Genomic DNA, 16903 nt, shown 5'->3' on the forward strand with positions numbered 1-16903 from the left:
TTTGTAATACAATAATTACAGTGATTATTTGATTAATTTTCCCCCCCATGAGTAAATTTTGTGAGATAAGAGAATGCTAATTTTTGCTTTCCATTGTATCCTTAGGACCCAGCCCAGTGCTAGCATGTAGCAGGCTCTTCATAAATTTGTTGGCTGATAAACGAATGCATGCCTACCTTGCCTTTGTCCTCTTTGGACTTGGATGAGAACTTAATGGCATCCTGATCAAATTAGCAGGGAAATTAAGGTGGAAAGAGATTTACAGAAAGACAGAATAGCCATCTAAGCTTCACAATAGACTAATTGAATTTATCCAGTGTAATAGGACTAATTGAATAATTGTATGTGTCCAAAAAAGCCAGCTGTGTGAGGACAGAATGGAGAATGTGTCTTAGCAGCACAACTGAGAAAGTCATGGAGGTTTCCTAAGTCAATAGAATGGTAATACTTCTAAAAAAGTAAATAGAACCTAGGAGACTCTGAACCTATGACCTCATCTGGGTATTGTGTTCCATTCTGGCCTCCACATTTTAAGTTGAGAAGCAGACCTGCCAGAGTTCATTCATAGGCATATGATACAAGATATAATGAAATTTGAAGCCATGCCATTTAAGACATACTTAAAGAATCTGGAGATGTTTGTTATGGAGAAGCAAAGACTCAGAGCTATCATAAAATGTTTGATAGACTCAGAGAAGCAACTGACTGATGACTTACTTGTTATTGTTATATTGATATGACCATTTATACTTTCAGACAGCATTGGGTTTGGTGCTGGTAGTTTATAGAAGAGGAACCTAAAGCTTAAACCCATAGTCTCAGCTATCAAATCACATTTTCTTTCAAAACAAACCTATTAAAACCCACACCAGAATACCCTCCCCAGTTTCCACAAACAAAAAAAGAAGATAGTACTAGAAAAGAATATTCTAATATTCTAGTGAAATACTAGTAAAAAAAAATCAGCTTTTATGGGAGTAAAGGAAAAATCCAAACAAAAGAATAGGCTAGTTTTTCCATAAAATGGATGAAGAAGGATGTAAGCTCTTGAAAAACAAAGAGCAGATGTGAAAAATTAAGACTATCTGGTAAGAAATTGATGGTAAGAATGATTTCCCTTTCAAGCATTTATTCAACAAATACTTGAACAGCATAGTCAACTCAACAGAGGTTGCCAATGTCATACCCACACCAACTCAGTCAAACCTGAGGGAGAGGTTGCCTGGTTTATGAGAATATCCCACCCTGAGACCCTGGATCAGAGAGAGAGGGAAAGTAATTGCTACAGTTTCCTCCTGTATCATTAGACTCCTTTTCTGTTTTTAGGAGATTCTTAATAAGACTATAATTTGATGGGACCTTTTGAGGAGGTTGGTGGTTAGAAATGATGGTAAATATATACAATTTTCTAGCTAACTTGGAAATCATTATGCCACTTACTGGTTTCTAATGCTACCTTAGTCATCCATGACACCTTCCTTTTTGTTACTCTCCTCACTTCCAATCAAACACGTTTTTGTCTCATATTCTAAAGATGCCTTAAAATGCAGCTAAGCTCACTTATCTTAAAGGTTAGTTCAAGTTATAACAAGACATTCTAGCACAACTCTCATCAGTGACCAATCTAAAACAGTTCACAGAATGGCTGCTTTGAGTAGCTCTGGTCTAGATCATTATCATTTCCCCTGGTCATTAGGGGCTCTTTCTGAATCTCATGGTAGCCAGAGAGACTGTAAAAATGAGGATATACTACTACTATACTGGTCTCAAGTCTCTAGTTTTATTAATTTATCACTCAGTATATGAGGTTTGCAGCTCATCAAACCTGTGTTTGACCTCTGACCTTATACCTATTTATCATGTTCAGTCACTTAACTTTTTCGAACCTTGGTTTTCTTCTGTTAAATGTTTTGTGTGAAGACTGAGCAAGTTTACCTATATAAAGACTCTAGTGTTGTGTTTCTGGTAATATGTTTAATAGTTAAATTTTATTGTATTCTTGCTAAGTGCCGGGCACTGTGCTGAGCACTTCATATGCATGATTTCACTTAATCCACATAATAACACCATTAGATTGGTGTTAGGATTTCTCTGTTTTAAAAATGAGGACACTGGTTTAAAGAGGTGTAACTTTCTACAGTCTCAAAGTCTACTATATGGCTGAATTGGAATTCAAATTTCTGTTGTCTGAATTTGAAATTCTTTCACTTAACCTTTACAGAGTATATATATTGTATAACCTCTACAAAATAATGAATATATTTTAGGCGTTCAATAAATATGAGTTCTTTTCCTCTTCTCGCCTTCTACTCTGATCCCTGCCATTTCCCAGTATCTTTCTATATCTTTTTATGCTTACCTTCCTTCGTGGAGAAGAAGAAAGACTTTCTTTATCTTTAGCCATTGCCTCTCTGCTCTCCATATTCTTCTCTGATATTAGGCACCCTATATTATTGTTTTTCTAGGGCTATTTTGATCTATTCTCCCATCTTGGGGAGGTGGGTGAGGGGAAACATCACTTCCTTTTAACACCACCTTTCTCAGCAGGTGTCATTGACTTCTGTTCATTTCTTCTCTATCCCTCTCTTCAGTCCTCACAGCCTGGCATTTTCCCCCTTACTAGTCAGGAAAAAAGGTGGAGAAATTTGTAATTTGTCTTAAACAGGAAAAGAGTAATCTTTACATCTGAGATGAGTATAAGGAAGTAAAAGAATGTTTCAGATAAGGATTAATCAGGAAAAAACAGTGGAGGTGTCAGAGTAGTTGACCCTTATTTTCTCTGTGAAACAGTCGGCACGTTTTTCAGCTGAGACTATGAGGGTTGAGGGATTGGAAAACCTTCTGAGGGGAATAGGAAAGGTTGCTGACCAAGAACAAGTAAAAAGATTGGTAAAGGCCTGCCAGAGGTTTCTATTTATCAAGTGCAGGCCTGATATGGTATATGTATGGATAAGGGAGAATAGTCACTTCATCCTGAGCCAAGATTTGGCAGGGCTTATATAGTGGAAGGACAAATCGATACTGCCAAGCCAGGAAGGTGACCCGGGTAGAAGGTACAAGGAGAAATGGCAAGGGAATCGATGCTTATCAGGACATTATTGAACTGTCTGCCCATGAAGCCATGGAGGGAAAGAACTAGAGTGTTGGTAACTGATAAATGTGGGGGATGGGAGGCTGTGACCCATAGAATGATTTTGAGATAGTCAGTAGATTTGCCATTTGCTGGTGAAGATTCTTTTAGTTCTTGCTGTTGTCAAGGATTATTAGGAGGAACTATCTGGCATTATTGAGTGTCTGCTCTATTTTAAACAATTTGCCAAGTACAGGAACACAAAAGCATAACAAGATGCAGTCCCTGCCCTGAAGTTTATAGAAGAAACTCACATAAACATTTTATAATGTGTAAAGGTTGCTTCATCTACATAGAGGTCTACAGGGGGAATGGGAGCAGAGAGCTAAGAATCGAATCCTTGGAAACACCTTACATGGAGGTGGGGGTAAACTATTCACCTCTGCTGCCTTGTTTTTCACTTATGGATTGTGAGTTCCTTAGTCAAGTTACTTGCATAGTGATCTGTATATACTAGGAACTCAGCGAATTTTTATAATAATATAATATATTTAAATAACATAATAATTTTATTGATGTCTCTTTGTCCCCAGGTAGAAGAAGCTGGGCAGGTGTTCCTGTTGATGAAAAAGGATTATCGAATCTCTCGAAATGTTCGTCTGGCTTGGTTTCTCAATCACCTGCATCAAACTATTCAGGCCACACCCCAGGATATGTTGGTGAGGCCCAGAAATATATAGGATGCAAGGAGCTGGGTCAGAAGATCTGTTTTTCTAAGAGGGTACTAGAAGGAAACAGGAGGGGAGACTAACTCTGAGGGGTATGATTGTAAGAGGGGCAAGTGACTTTGCCTACAAGGTGATTCCACAGGAGAAATTTTGTTTAATAATCTTCCAGATAGGAAGAGTGTACAAATGGGTTGTGGCAAGTAGAGCCAATGGTGTGTCATTTTTAGATATAGAAGTCTAGGTCCTGGAAAGAAAAGGGTGATGCTTTCCTTTTGTCTTCATCCAAATTGTCAGCTTCAGTCTGAGCAGGAGTTAGAAGTCCTCAGTGTCCTGCCCCCTGGGTGGCAGCCAGATGAACCAGTGGTCCCAAGGCCATTTCTCCTTGTACCTTCTACCCGGGTCACCTTCCTGGCTTGGCAGTATCGATTTGTCATTGAGCTGGACCTTAGCCCATCTACTGGCATTGTGGTAAGGGCCTGGGGGAGACGGTGGGAAGAAAGGATGGGGTGGGGGTGAAGAGGAGGGGGAGAGGCCTGGAAGAAGTGAAAAATGATCCCAGCCTACCATTGTGGAAAGCAGTCAAGCTGTACAGGAATGGTGGGTGTTTAAAGAAAGATCCCATCCCGTCTGCTGCACTATTAGGGAATGTGATCAACATGAATTGTCCCACTGATCCATGGAAGTTGCTTGTTCCTGCCAACTGCTCTGGGCTGTCTTTGCTTACCCTTGAGAGATCTTTCTCTACATTGCCCTCAGGATGATTCCACAGGGGAAATCTTGTTTGATGAAGTTTTCCATGCCCTCTCCCGCTGCTTAAGTGGGCTGCTTCGGCCCTTCCGAGTGCCTGGATCTTGCATCGACTTCCAGCCTGAGATCTACGTAACTATCCAGGCCTACTCCTCAATCATTGGCCTCCAGTCCCACCAGGTATTATTATATCCTTTCTCTAAGTTTGTACCCTCAGGCCTCATTTCTGATAGTCCTCTGACCAAGTCCTTATCCTGTCCCACTGCCTGTGCCCAAAGTCCCCAGCTCTGCTGGCTTCTTAAAGGTGACTGTTTCTTAGTCATCTCTGAGCTTCTCTCCTATTGAAAAGAATCAATTCTTGTGGTCTTAAAGGGCCTTTCCATAAGTTTTGGGTCAGTTGGCATTGATTGGAAAAACACCTCTGTCACTTTTCCTGTAAGCCTCTGGTTCTGGCCATGGATGTGTTTTATGTTTCCCCTCTCCTCCTTTAGTTCCATCAGAAGGTTTACTGGTGTCCTGACAACTGGCATTACCCCCAGGGTGGTCTTTAGGAATAGTTTTATGATTTTTGAAATATAACAAATATCCAGAAACGTAATTTCTTCGAAAGACAGAGGTAGATCATTTTCTCTGATGGCGCTATGAAGTGTCGGGTATAATACTGACCATACAGATAATTACAGCACTTATCTAACACCCAAACAGGCGGTCACAAGACACTCCTTTTGGAGAATGGCCAAGTCTGTTACTGGAATATTGGTTTTTGGCTTAAGTAAGTATGGCCAGTTTCCTTTCATCTGCTCTTGATCACCCTCAGCTCATTGGTAGGGGCTTACCTTGAAACCATCTCTGATGGCTATATTGTCACCTTAGCTGTGAAACTCTTCTAGAGACAGGGATGCAAGTAATAGCATCTGATGGTCTGAAGTATACAAGAAGGCAATTCATGCATGCCTGGACCCCAGCCCTCTACCCTGGATTAAATTGTTCTCTTGTTACGGAAAAGCTCCAAAGTCAGACCAGTGAAAAGCCAAGCAGTAACTCGGAGAAATGGAGAACTCACATTTATTACATGCGGTCCCAGAGGAGCTAGTGCTCTGAAGAGTCTGGGCCAAGAGCAAAGTTGCCATATTTCTTTTATATAGGCCATTTACACGAGCTGATTGGTAGATTGGAGCTCAGACCATTAGAAAGCCAAGGGAGTTGCTATGGTTGCAAGTAGTAACATTGGTGGAAGGGCGGGAGTTGTTGTGGGTTACTGCTAGTTACAAACTGTTACAGAAAGCAGGATCTGCCAAGGTACATGGTGCTACAAGAGGCCAGGCTTGCTGTGGGCACAAACAGTTACATGTACAAGTGCAAGTGAGCTCTTGCATGAGCTCCTGCACACAGTAAGCATATTTACAGAAGCAGAACAAAGAGCTGATTAACTTTTTGATGTAAATTCCTCAAATTTCCTCTTTACTCTTAGTTCAGCTGTTAGGACTGCTGGTTGTGGGCTCAATTCCCAGACAGAGGCCAGGCTTTACAGGCACTGGTAGCCAAGGCAAGAAAAGCATGGGTATTAGGTAGTCACTCAGCACTTAGTTTAATCTGGCAAACAATTATAAGCCTGATCTATGCCAGGCCTGGGCTAGGTCCTGGAGACACAGATGAATCAGACACAGTCCCTATTCAGATGGGAGGAGTTGAGACTTTAGTGGGGGAGACTGATATTGAAGGAGGTAATTTCAGTTGAAAGTGATAAGGGCACCGATAACTTATGACTCAGGTGCAATGCGAAGCACTGAGAGGGAGCATCTAACCAAGCCTGGGGCAGAGACAGGGAAAACTTTTCAGCAGAGAGGCACTTGAACTGTGTCTTGAAGGGAGAATTGAGGTTAAACATTCAAAGATGGAGAAATGGACTTTTCAGGCAGAAGGGCCAACAAAACTAAAGACATAGAGCTGTAAAACTGTGCTCTCAGTCACAAGTGTTCTAGGGAACTACATGTAATTCAGTTTGACACAATAAAGTTTAAATGTGGCCAAGCTGGGGTATGGTGATAAAGAAGAGACTGGAGAGAAAGGTGGGGGACAGAATTAGGAAGGCCTTGAACGTCATGACTAAGAACTTGTACTTTATTCTATCAGAGAGTTTAGTGTGGTAGCAAAGCGTGCTGAACCTGGAATCACATTGTATTTGCTTTCTGACTATACCACTTACTGGCTGTGTGCCCTGATGCAATTTATTTAATGTCTGTGCATCTGTGTCTTTTCTCCAAAATGGGGATAATTAACAGTACCAATATTATATGTGATTGAATTAATATGAGTCAAGCACTTAAAACAGTGTCTGCCACATAAAAAACAAAAAAACATAACGTTACCTATGAAAACATTTAGCTATAGGTAATAGGGAAACCTTTGAAGGTTTTAAATGGATGGTAACAAGATCAGATTTATACATTGAGAAGATTACACTTATTTGTGGCCAGTGAGGAAGATGAATTAGGGAATAAATTCTGGGCTGGGGAGAACAGAAGATTAGTACAGCATGGGAGAAGAGATGAGATCCAAACAAGGACAGCAGCTATGGAGAGGAGAGGACTTAGTTTAAGTCCCTAGGGCCACTTGTCAGCCCTGGGCCACTTTCCTCACCATCCCTATAGCTCCCTCAAAATATATCTTACTGCTCTTTTTTTTTTTTTTTAATTTGTTAAATCACATTTATAATACATGTCCATTGAAGGGGATTTGAAAATACGTAAAATAAAAAAATAAAACTCACTCATAATACATTACCCAGAAATAACTACGATTAACAATTCAAGGAATTTCCTTCTCATCTTTAAGTATATGTGTATCCTTCCTCGTCACCACTCCTCATCCAAAGAGAGAAGAAATAGGCTTATTCCAGACACAAAGTTTTACATAATGCTTTTTAAATGTATAATCTGGATATTTTTCCATGTCTTTGAAAACATGACTTTAATGGCTCCTTGACTTTATCATATTTTATCATTTTGTATTTATCCAAATCCTTATTATTGAATCCTTGGGTTGACCAATTTTTCACTCTTCTAAGCAATACAGATAAGAACATCGTTTCTCACCTTTTTGTAGCCTCACTCCCTAGTATTCCTCTGATTCTGTTTTGCTTCTCACAGTCCTGCCTGTAGAGTAGTACAGAGTCCCTCTCTCCTCTCTTTTGCCTTTGCTCACCCACTTTCCTAGTTCTGAATAGAGACTGAAGAAGTAGTGTTGCACGGGAAGGCAGGGGTTGAAGAGAAGTGGGTATGTGAGATAGGTTGTGAGAGTCTGTTAGAGAGAAGAAAGGAAAGATCCTCAGGGCCACCACAGGGGCCGCCAGACATTTTTAGAATGAGGACCCTTATTTACGTTGGAAGTAGAAGGAAAGGAACCCATGGAGAGAGAATAAGGATATTAGAGAGACAAAAGTTCCAGGATTAGAGGGAGAGACAAGCTTTAGGGAAAAAGAGGAGGATGAGGAATCTTCAGAGCCTCGAAGGAAGCATATGACCACAGACAGATGTAAACATCTAACATAACATTGAGGTGTTTTCTATGGGTTGGAGAGTAGTACACCCTCAGGGTTGGGGTGAGTGTGGTGTTCCTGTTGATCTGAAGAGGAGGGAAATAGTTATCACTGAGGGTAAAGGGAAGGAAGGAGCGTTCACTGGGGGAATAAGAAGATTTGGGGCTTAATAAAGAGAAAAGTTCCAGATGGCCTCTGCGTGCAGTGCTTAGAAAGCAATAAGAATAAAATAAGTGAGTCAGAATGAAAAAGGCATTGCCTAGCTGAGGTAGGGCAGCTAATAGTCAACATCTGGTAGCTCAAGATAGGAACTGGAAGATCTTGTGGCGCCCCCATGTGGGAACATGGGGAGACCCAGAGTTGGGTACTGTAAGCAGAGGAATGTTGTGAACCCAGGTTAAGGTAACTGATGACTTTGTGGCCTTAAGCAGGGATATGGTATACCTGGTCTAAGGACTGATCAAGTAGATAGTCCGATGAGGGAGGAACTGACTATGGAATTAACCAGCCTCAGATCCTGCTTGGGTGGGAAGTCAGGATCACCTAGAAGGAGGTGTGAAGAATAAATAGGGAGACCAAAGGGGTACTGCCCAGTGTCCCTCTGACCTTCACATGTTGATCTTCCCCTTGTGCTTCTCAGGTGCTGGTCCAAGGCTGCCTTTTGGACCCTTCCCAGCGGGAAACGTTCCTGCAGCAGGTATATGAGCAGCTCTGTCTCTTTGAGGATAAGGTGGCCACCATGCTGCAGCAGCAGTATGACCCCCAGAGCCAGGTATGTGGGAGAGAAAGTAGGTAGAGGTGCTGTTAAGGAACAGAAAGAGAGAAGGGACAACCCTAGTATAGAGGGGAAAGGGCAGAAAACAAGGCAGAGTCAGAGACAGAATGAGCCAGGGATAGAAGTGCTAGTTGGTAGAAGGTTTGGATACTCTCTCCAAAACACAAATTCTTGCTGGGAGAAAATGTGTAGGCCATTTGCTTGTGTATTTTCAGTCTTAGATTTTCTTTCCCAGTGGATATGAGAAGGTAATCATGGGTGGCTTTGATCTTGAGTCCGTATTTTATACTATTAGTGATAAAGCTATTTGGGCTCACTAGGACATACTCTCTCATGCCTTTCGATATCCTAGAAGTAGCCAGACAAGTGATAGTTCTATATGTCTGAAGACATAGTTTTATAATGGAGATGTAAAATATGGAAAAGGGGCCTTATTGGAAAAAGGTTGGGAAGCCCTGCTCCAGTGCAGTCTCATACTTCATCTAGTGCTGGACTTCCTGCCCATGTGGGGTTCAGTGTCTGAACACACATTAGGGGAGGGAGCACAGTCAGGACTCAGCTGCGTAGTCAGGGATTTGGGGTTCTCATAGGATTAGGTCTGTCTGGCTTGGGCAATGCTGGGCTGTAAATTCTGGCTTTGCTATGGCTGGGGCAATGCCATCTGTCCCATTCTGTCTTTTCTATAACTTGGGCCAGGCAGAGGACCACTCCCCAGACTCGGGGGAGCCTCCAGGCCGGAAAATGGGAGTCTCCATGGTGACAGCTGATCTGGGGCTGGTCAGTATGATTCGTCAGGGCATCTTGGCGCTGCAGTTGCTCCCCTCAAACTCTAGTGCAGGTCAGTAGAAGGAATGTTGGTGGGACTGGGGAAATAGGACTCAAGAAGGGTGTTGGGGGGCATTATCAGCAAAGATAGAGGTTCCAGGGAATCAATAGGCCTCAGAGAAGAGGATCTATTTCCTTGTTTGTAAGAGGTAAGTGTGTGTTAGTGTATATCTCAAGTATCCCCAGCTCTGACAACCATCAGGGATCCTAGTGGGAAAGAGTAGAGCTCCAAGGATATCACTTAGGAGGAAACTGGGATCCAGCACTCAAGAGGAAGAAGAGGGAAAGGGAGAAGAAGAGTGTTTAAGGATTATAAAGCACATTGGTTGGCAGACACTGAGGTCTTCAGGGCTGCATCAATTGAATGCCTCCTGTGACTTTGACAGGTCAGTGTCCCTGGATCTGAGTTTGATGTTTTCCTGCTTCAGGTATCATTGTGATCACAGACGGGGTGACCAGTGTCCCTGATGTTGCCATCTGTGAGACATTACTGAATCAGCTTCGCAGTGGCACTGTGGCTTGTTCCTTTGTGCAGGTGAGAACTTTCAAGAATGGAGGAGAGGAATTGTGGCATCTCACAAAGCAGGATGTGGCTTGTTATTTTCTTGCAAGAGATGATTTCCCAGGTAAAGTCAAGAGCATAATTACATGTGTGTGATAGGGAGAAGTGTCATGTCTAGGACAAGGTAGATGGCAGTGGTAGGAAAGGACTCCTGTCTTTGTCATGTTTCCTTAGGATGTGGGAGACAGCCTGTTATAGTAACAAGAATGCACAATGGAAATCTAGCAGTCCCGCTTCCCCCATTAGATTAGTTATTGCTGTTCTGTTTGCAAGGGTCAGAAAATCCAGTTCAATCTAGCTGAAGCAAAGGAGGAAAGTGGTATATTCAGGGAGTTGTGGCCAATTTGTATTAAGTTGTATTAAGGTGTTTCAACATAATTCTGTGGATGATGTGGATAAATGGAGGGAAAGTCACTAGTTGGGTTTATGCTTTATAAAAGTCACTCTTGATGCTGGGTAAAGGGCAGAAATGGAGGGAGGGAGGCTGTTAATTGCATTGGCTAGCTGAGAGTAATGATTGGTCCTTAAATTAGGGGAATTAGGGTAAGCGAGAAGGAGATGGGATTGAGGAAATGAAAGGATAAAGTCAACATGCCTTATAATTAGCAAAGTGTAAGAGATGAGGGAGGAAAAAGAGTTAAGGATGTCTCCAGTGGTGATGACCAGGTAGCTGGCAGAGCAAACAGAAAGAGAAGCAGTTGGGGTGTAGTGAAGACAGGATGATAAATTGAGGTTTATGCTTGGTGCTCTTGATGGGTTGACAGGATAGCAGTTAAGAACATCGTCCTTGGAGTTAGGCATGCCTGGCTGGCCTGAATCCTAGCTCCACTTATTAGCTGTGTGATTCTGGCACATCACTTCATTTCTTGAGCAGCTTCATTTGTAAATGGAGATTATAATAGGACCTTATTGGGCGAGAGGATGCATTTAAAGTGCTTAATGTAGTGCATAAGTTCTTAATAAATGGCTGCTATTCATAGCAGTTAGAAGTTGGATATGCAGAACTGATACTCAGGAGATGGTACTAGTTGAGAGAGAGTTAGGATTTGTCAGCCTACAGATGGTAATTGAGAAGAGAAGAGGGTCCCTAAAGATCTTTAGGGAATACTACTGTTTAAAAGTCCTTCATAAGAAGAGAGCTCAGCAAAGAATGAAGGGAAATAATCAGATGAGAACGAGGAGATTCTGATGTCAGAGAATTCACAGTTTGAGAAAGAAAGGAGTAGTTAACAGTATGGGGTGTAGCAGAAGGATTATGTAAAATGAGAAAAGTGCCCTTTGGATTTGGTGATTCGAAAGTCACCAGGATCTTTTTCAGGCCATTTCAGTGAAGAGGTCCTGAGGGAAATGATTAAAGTGGATCGAAGAGTGGATAGATGAGAAGGAAGTAGAGAGAAGTGTTGACACAAGGAATTTGGCTGTTCTCATCAAGTGAGGAATGAGAGAGAATGGTAGCCAGAGGGAAGTACAGGGGATGGAAGGAGAGGGGTGTTTTTCTGTTTTGTTTTTTTAAGTTAGAGACTTAAACATGTTTTTTAGGAGCCATGGTGAAACAGAATTTGAAAATAAGGGAAAGAAAAGGAAGCCTGAGTGAGTAAAATCCCTGAGTGAGTAAAAATCTGAGGACATTGGCTTAAGAAACAGATTGAGGAATTCTTCTAGGAGCAGGAGAACGTCACGTCTTTCTTTGAAACTAGAAGAATAGAAGTTAAGAGGTAGTAGGTAAATTCCAGCAAGGGCCTATGATTTCTCTTTGAAGTAAAAGGTGAAGTATAAGGGACAGAGGGTAGAGTTGGGAGGAAGGAACAGTATTGAGGAAAGGATTGAAGGACTAGTTGGGTTGGGTATCATATGTTTGGATGTAGTACCAGCCTATAAAACCGTGTGGTTTTCTCCATTTGGGATCCAGGGGTATCTCATTTGGGAGCCAAGTATAGAGGTAGTGATTAGATTTGGGGTTTTAGGGTGGAAGCAGAAAAAAGTGAAGAGGACCAGGGAGTTGAGACTGGTGCTTTTGAAGTTGCTTGAACAGAACCCAGGGCGAGCTGAGAAAGGAGGGTCAAGAGGCTGCTGATAGGACTTGGAGAGAGCAGAAGTTCAAGGCCTGGCAGTCTTAATGAAGTCAAAGAGCAGCAGGAGAAGGAGAATGGAAGGAACCTAAAAAGGATAAGGTTGTATGTAATCAGTGGGATGTACCAATTCTAAATGCAAAGGTGAAGTACTGTAGTCCTTATCAGCAGTGGATATATTCCAAGATACACAGTGGACAACTGAAACCGCAGACAGTACTGAACACTGTAGATACTGGATATTATCTTTTTTCTTAGACATAAACACATACATACCTTTTCACTTAAAGGAAGCACATTACGGCTTCTCTGAATTGCCAGCATCGCTACTTTTGCACTTTGAGGCCATGATTAAGTAAAATAAAGGTTACTTCAACATAAGCACTGTGGTACCATGGTAGTTGATAGTCGATCTAATAAACAGGTGGGGAGTGTCAGGTGGGTAGAGTATACAGTGTAGATACACTGGACAAAGGGATGATTCATGTCTCAGGCAGAACAGAGCAGGATGGTACTACTCAGAGGGGCACACAATTGAAAACTTAAGAGTCCTTTATTTCTGGAATAGCCCATTTAATATTTTCAGACCATGTTCAACCATGGATAACTAAAACCCCGAAAAAGCAAAACCACGGATAAGGTGGGACTACGTAGTCCAGGTAAAGTCAAGGGCCCGCATGTAGCCAGCAGGCAGGTGAGTGAAATAGAGCAAATTTCCAGAGAGGAGGGTTAGGGAATGGAGAGCCCAGACAATTGAATGAATCATCTAGAGTAGGTCTGCAAATGTTTTCTGAAAAGGACTGGCTAGCGAGTGCTTTAAGCTTTGTGGGACATATCGTCACCGTTACTCAGCTCTTGTAGCATGAAAACAGCCATAGACAATATGAAAATGAAAAGTGGGTAAAGGGAATCAAATATATCGTAGCTGAAGGAAACTGGACTTTGGATGGTAAATACGCAATAGAATATACAAATGTCAAATGATAATGTACACCTGAAAATTATATAATTGTATTAACCAATGTTACCCCAATAAACTTAATTTTTTTAAAAAAAAGAAAGAAAATGAATGGGTATAGCTGTTTCAATAAAACTTTATTTATGAAAATAGGCTAAATTTGGCCCACAGGTTATATGTAGTTTGCTAATCTCTGACTTACAGCCTTTTTATTCAGATCAGCAGCATTGACATCACCAGGGTGCTTGTTAGAAATGCAGAATCTTAGGCTCACCCAGACCTACTGCAGTTTAACAAAATCCCCAGATGTTTTGTGTGTGCCTTAAAATTTGAGAAGCACTTTGTTAGAGACTCACGTCTCTAAGGATGATGACAGGAAGCCAGTGAACCCCAGTTGCCAAGATCTTTAGTGAATGGGGGCAGGCTGGTGTTTGATGTTGAGAAAGATGGATGTGACCATATGCACAGGCTTCAGACAGACGGGCTCAGGGAAGGAAAGTTGCAGAGCAGTGGTCTCTCCCGGGAGGGCACTGGCCCACTTCCCATTCTGTGGTCCCAGGGATGGGAGCAGCCACCAATCCCAGTTTCTTTCCCTGTTATACTTCCTTTTCTGGTGCCTCTTTTGGAGCAAGGTCTCCAATTGCTCACTTTCTTCAGGTGGGAGGAGTTTACTCTTATGACTGCAGTTTTGGCCACGTACCCAATGTGGAATTGATGAAGTTCATCGCAATGGCTACTTTCGGCTCCTACCTGTCCACTTGTCCTGAGCCTGAGCCAGGCAACTTGGGTCTGACTGTGTACCACCGGGCATTTCTCTTATACTCCTTTCTGCGCAGCGGGGAAGCCCTGAACCCTGAATATTACTGTGGTGAGAGGCAGACTGGGGTGGGCGTGGGAACAAGGGAATGTAGCATGGGCTGAGGTGATGCAGCAGTCTGTCTAGAGTTTGGGACCCTGGGGGGGACTGAAAGTATAACTGGGACTAACTACTCTGGCACTGCTCTCTCCGCATGATCTCAGTGTACCCTCTTCCTCCCCTTATATCTCTGTTGGCTGACAAGTTACCACTGTCTTCTTCCTTATCCTCACTAGGCTCTCAGCACCGCCTATTTAATGAACACCTGGTCTCTGCCAGCAGCAACCCTGCCTTGGCTCTGCGACGGAAGAAACACACTGAGAAGGAGGTGCCAGCCGACTTGGTCAGCACTGTGTCTGTACGACTTCGAGAGGGCTACAGTGTCCGAGAGGTCACACTAGCCAAAGGTAAGGATCACTAGCCCCTGCTATATCCCACAAGTCTCTCAGACTTTGCATGCGGGAGGACTTGCTGAATAAAGCAGAGGATGCACACAGAAGTGTCACAGTGAAAGATTCTATTTGCCATTTGAAACAAGTGGGTTCTGAGTTGCCTTTGGGGCTTAGTTCTCTTAGCATTTAGCTGCCCAATTCCATCTCCTTTTGCCCAAGGTGAGTCACCTGAGGGTGGTGTGATATCTTCAACTCGGCTTTGTTTCAGATTACTGCAAAATTCTGTTTGAGTCAGTTGGCAGGCTGTGGGCCTGAAATCTGTGGAACCATGCTTGGAACCTTTGGCCAGGCTAGAGTTCCATGAGGTAGGTGGGGGTTCTGTATAGGACTCAGTCCCAGGCCTGGAGTCCTATTCCTGCTTCCCCTAACCAGCCCTCCCTTTCCCCCTGAAGGAGGGTCCCAGCTGGAGGTGAAGCTGGTGTTGTTATGGAAACACAACATGCGCATCGAATATGTAGCTATGGCACCCTGGCCCCTAGAGCCTGAGGGCCCTCGAGTTACACGGGTAGAAGTGACAATGGAAGGCGGCTATGACATTCTGCATGATGTGTCCTGTGCACTAAGGCAACCCATTCGCTCCCTGTATCGTACTCACGTTATCCGGCGGTTCTGGAACACCCTGCAGAGGTGAGTGAGGTCCCTGCTCAGTTAGGGATGCCCCAGTTGTTGTGTGGCGGGATAGACGTGTAAAGCTGGGAACTGGAGAGAGTCACCTTGAGCACGAGGCTTATGTCCAGAGCATCTTGTTCCCTTGGGGCTCCCTTTCTCATACCCATGAGAGTCAAGTATGGCTCAGGGTTCGCCCTTGTCCTACAGCATTAACCAGACAGACCAGATGCTAGCCCACCTTCAGTCCTTCTCTTCAGTGCCAGAACATTTCACACTTCCAGACAGCACCAAGAGCGGAGTGCCACTCTTCTACATCCCTCCTGGCTCTACCACCCCGGTGAGTGGCTCTGATGCTTGCTTTCCCAATTTTCTACCCACCCAGACTTGCATTGATACAGCCTCCGAAGCCCAGAACCACCTTCTTTTTCCTTTCTTCTTAAATCTGAGGTACCTAAATCAGAACTTTAAGCTTTAGCCTTGAGTGCAATTCACTACCCTCCTTCCAAGCCCCCAGGAGAGGAGAAGGTTCTATAAAGAGAGGTTGTGGCTTTCCTCAGCAGACCACAGGGGTCAGAGGTAAAGACTTGCAGAATGTCTAGGTAGTGTATCCCAGCTGCCTACAAGCCCCCCCAGCCCCCTCTTCACATGGCATACTCTGCCGCCTTTCACCCATTCCCCATCACTGCCAATTACTGTGAACTGTGCACTATGAAGACCATTGCTTCCTTTGTCCTGTGCTTTCTTCACACTCAGCCCTTGACTGTCATCCTAACATTGCCAGCCAAGGAGCTTATGCTAGTGAGTAGTGGCCTCATCTGAGATCCTGCCATCGCTCAGTGACTTTCTCCCAAAGTCAGTGATAGAAGCATGGCAAGTTCCATCCTTTGCCTGTGTTCAGCTTTAAAAGACTATGTAGTCTATCCCTGGGCCTGTTTATCCTTATCTAGTTGTCGTATTGGAGGCAGTTTTTGCCTCTGTGCCAAGCTATGCTTTGGGTTCCTTCAGCCTCAACCCACGGCCATCCCTGACCCACTGAACCCTCTGGTCCTGTGTGCTATTTGGAGGTTGTACCCTGGTTCTCAACAAATGCTCCTATAGGGCTATCCTTCCTGTCCCTAGGTGCTCTCCCTTCAACACAGTGGGTCAGACTCATCTCATGCTCAGTTTGCAGCCTATTGGAAGCCAGTACTATCCATGGATGCAAATTCATGGCAGCGTTGGCTGCACATGCATCGCCTCGTACTAATCTTGGAACATGACACGTGGGTATTGTCCTTGGGCCATGTTTGGATGGAGGAGCAAGGGTGAAGGGTCAAGGAGTGATGGGGAAGGGAAGCAGCAGATGAGCATTTTACTAACCTTGGCCATGGAAAACTATGACCCTTTCTTAGTCTTCCTGCTCTTCAGCCCCCATATCTTCAGCCAGGGCCTAGAAGAAAGAGGTAGTAGTCTGTTCTTTTCCCCCAAGATAGGCTGGGAGGTCTGACCTCAATGTGCACCCCTCTTCCCAGACCAATCCCCAAGCACTTGCACACCCCAGGCAGCAATGGGCGCTACAGCACTGTCCAGTGCAGGATCTCACACTCCTCGCTGACCTCTCTGCTTCGGGACTGGAGCAGCTTCGTGCTAGTCGAGGGTTATTCCTATGTGAAACTGCTCTCCAGGTGAGCAAAGTGATGTTGTCTCACTCCTTCCCAGCCACTTCACGCCATGT

At 43.7% G+C, this 16903-nt stretch overlaps 1 protein-coding gene across 4 annotated transcripts in view; it reads left to right on the plus strand.

Annotated features, from left to right (window-relative positions):
• Window positions 1-16903, plus strand: part of SZT2 (SZT2 subunit of KICSTOR complex) — a 49093-nt gene that overhangs the window by 3924 nt on the left and 28266 nt on the right. The window contains exons 2-13 of one of the 4 annotated variants that reach the window (XM_016123735.2): window positions 3664-3789; window positions 4093-4266; window positions 4555-4725; window positions 8724-8855; window positions 9555-9696; window positions 10112-10218; window positions 13930-14140; window positions 14365-14535; window positions 14973-15207; window positions 15397-15526; window positions 16309-16451; window positions 16701-16853. In XM_016123735.2, the coding sequence (XP_015979221.2) occupies window positions 3664-3789; window positions 4093-4266; window positions 4555-4725; window positions 8724-8855; window positions 9555-9696; window positions 10112-10218; window positions 13930-14140; window positions 14365-14535; window positions 14973-15207; window positions 15397-15526; window positions 16309-16451; window positions 16701-16853 (1895 nt within the window). Of the gene's footprint in view, window positions 1-3663; window positions 3790-4092; window positions 4267-4554; window positions 4726-8723; window positions 8856-9554; window positions 9697-10111; window positions 10219-11819; window positions 11836-13929; window positions 14141-14364; window positions 14536-14562; window positions 14886-14972; window positions 15208-15396; window positions 15527-16308; window positions 16452-16700; window positions 16854-16903 lie in introns of those variants that run through there. The other 3 variants (XM_036232816.1, XM_036232817.1, XM_036232822.1) reach the window with 3 other exon arrangements.

Source organism: Rousettus aegyptiacus, unplaced genomic scaffold (genome assembly GCF_014176215.1).
Source record: "Rousettus aegyptiacus isolate mRouAeg1 unplaced genomic scaffold, mRouAeg1.p scaffold_m13_p_1, whole genome shotgun sequence".
In the NCBI taxonomy this organism is placed as follows: domain Eukaryota; kingdom Metazoa; phylum Chordata; class Mammalia; order Chiroptera; family Pteropodidae; genus Rousettus; species Rousettus aegyptiacus.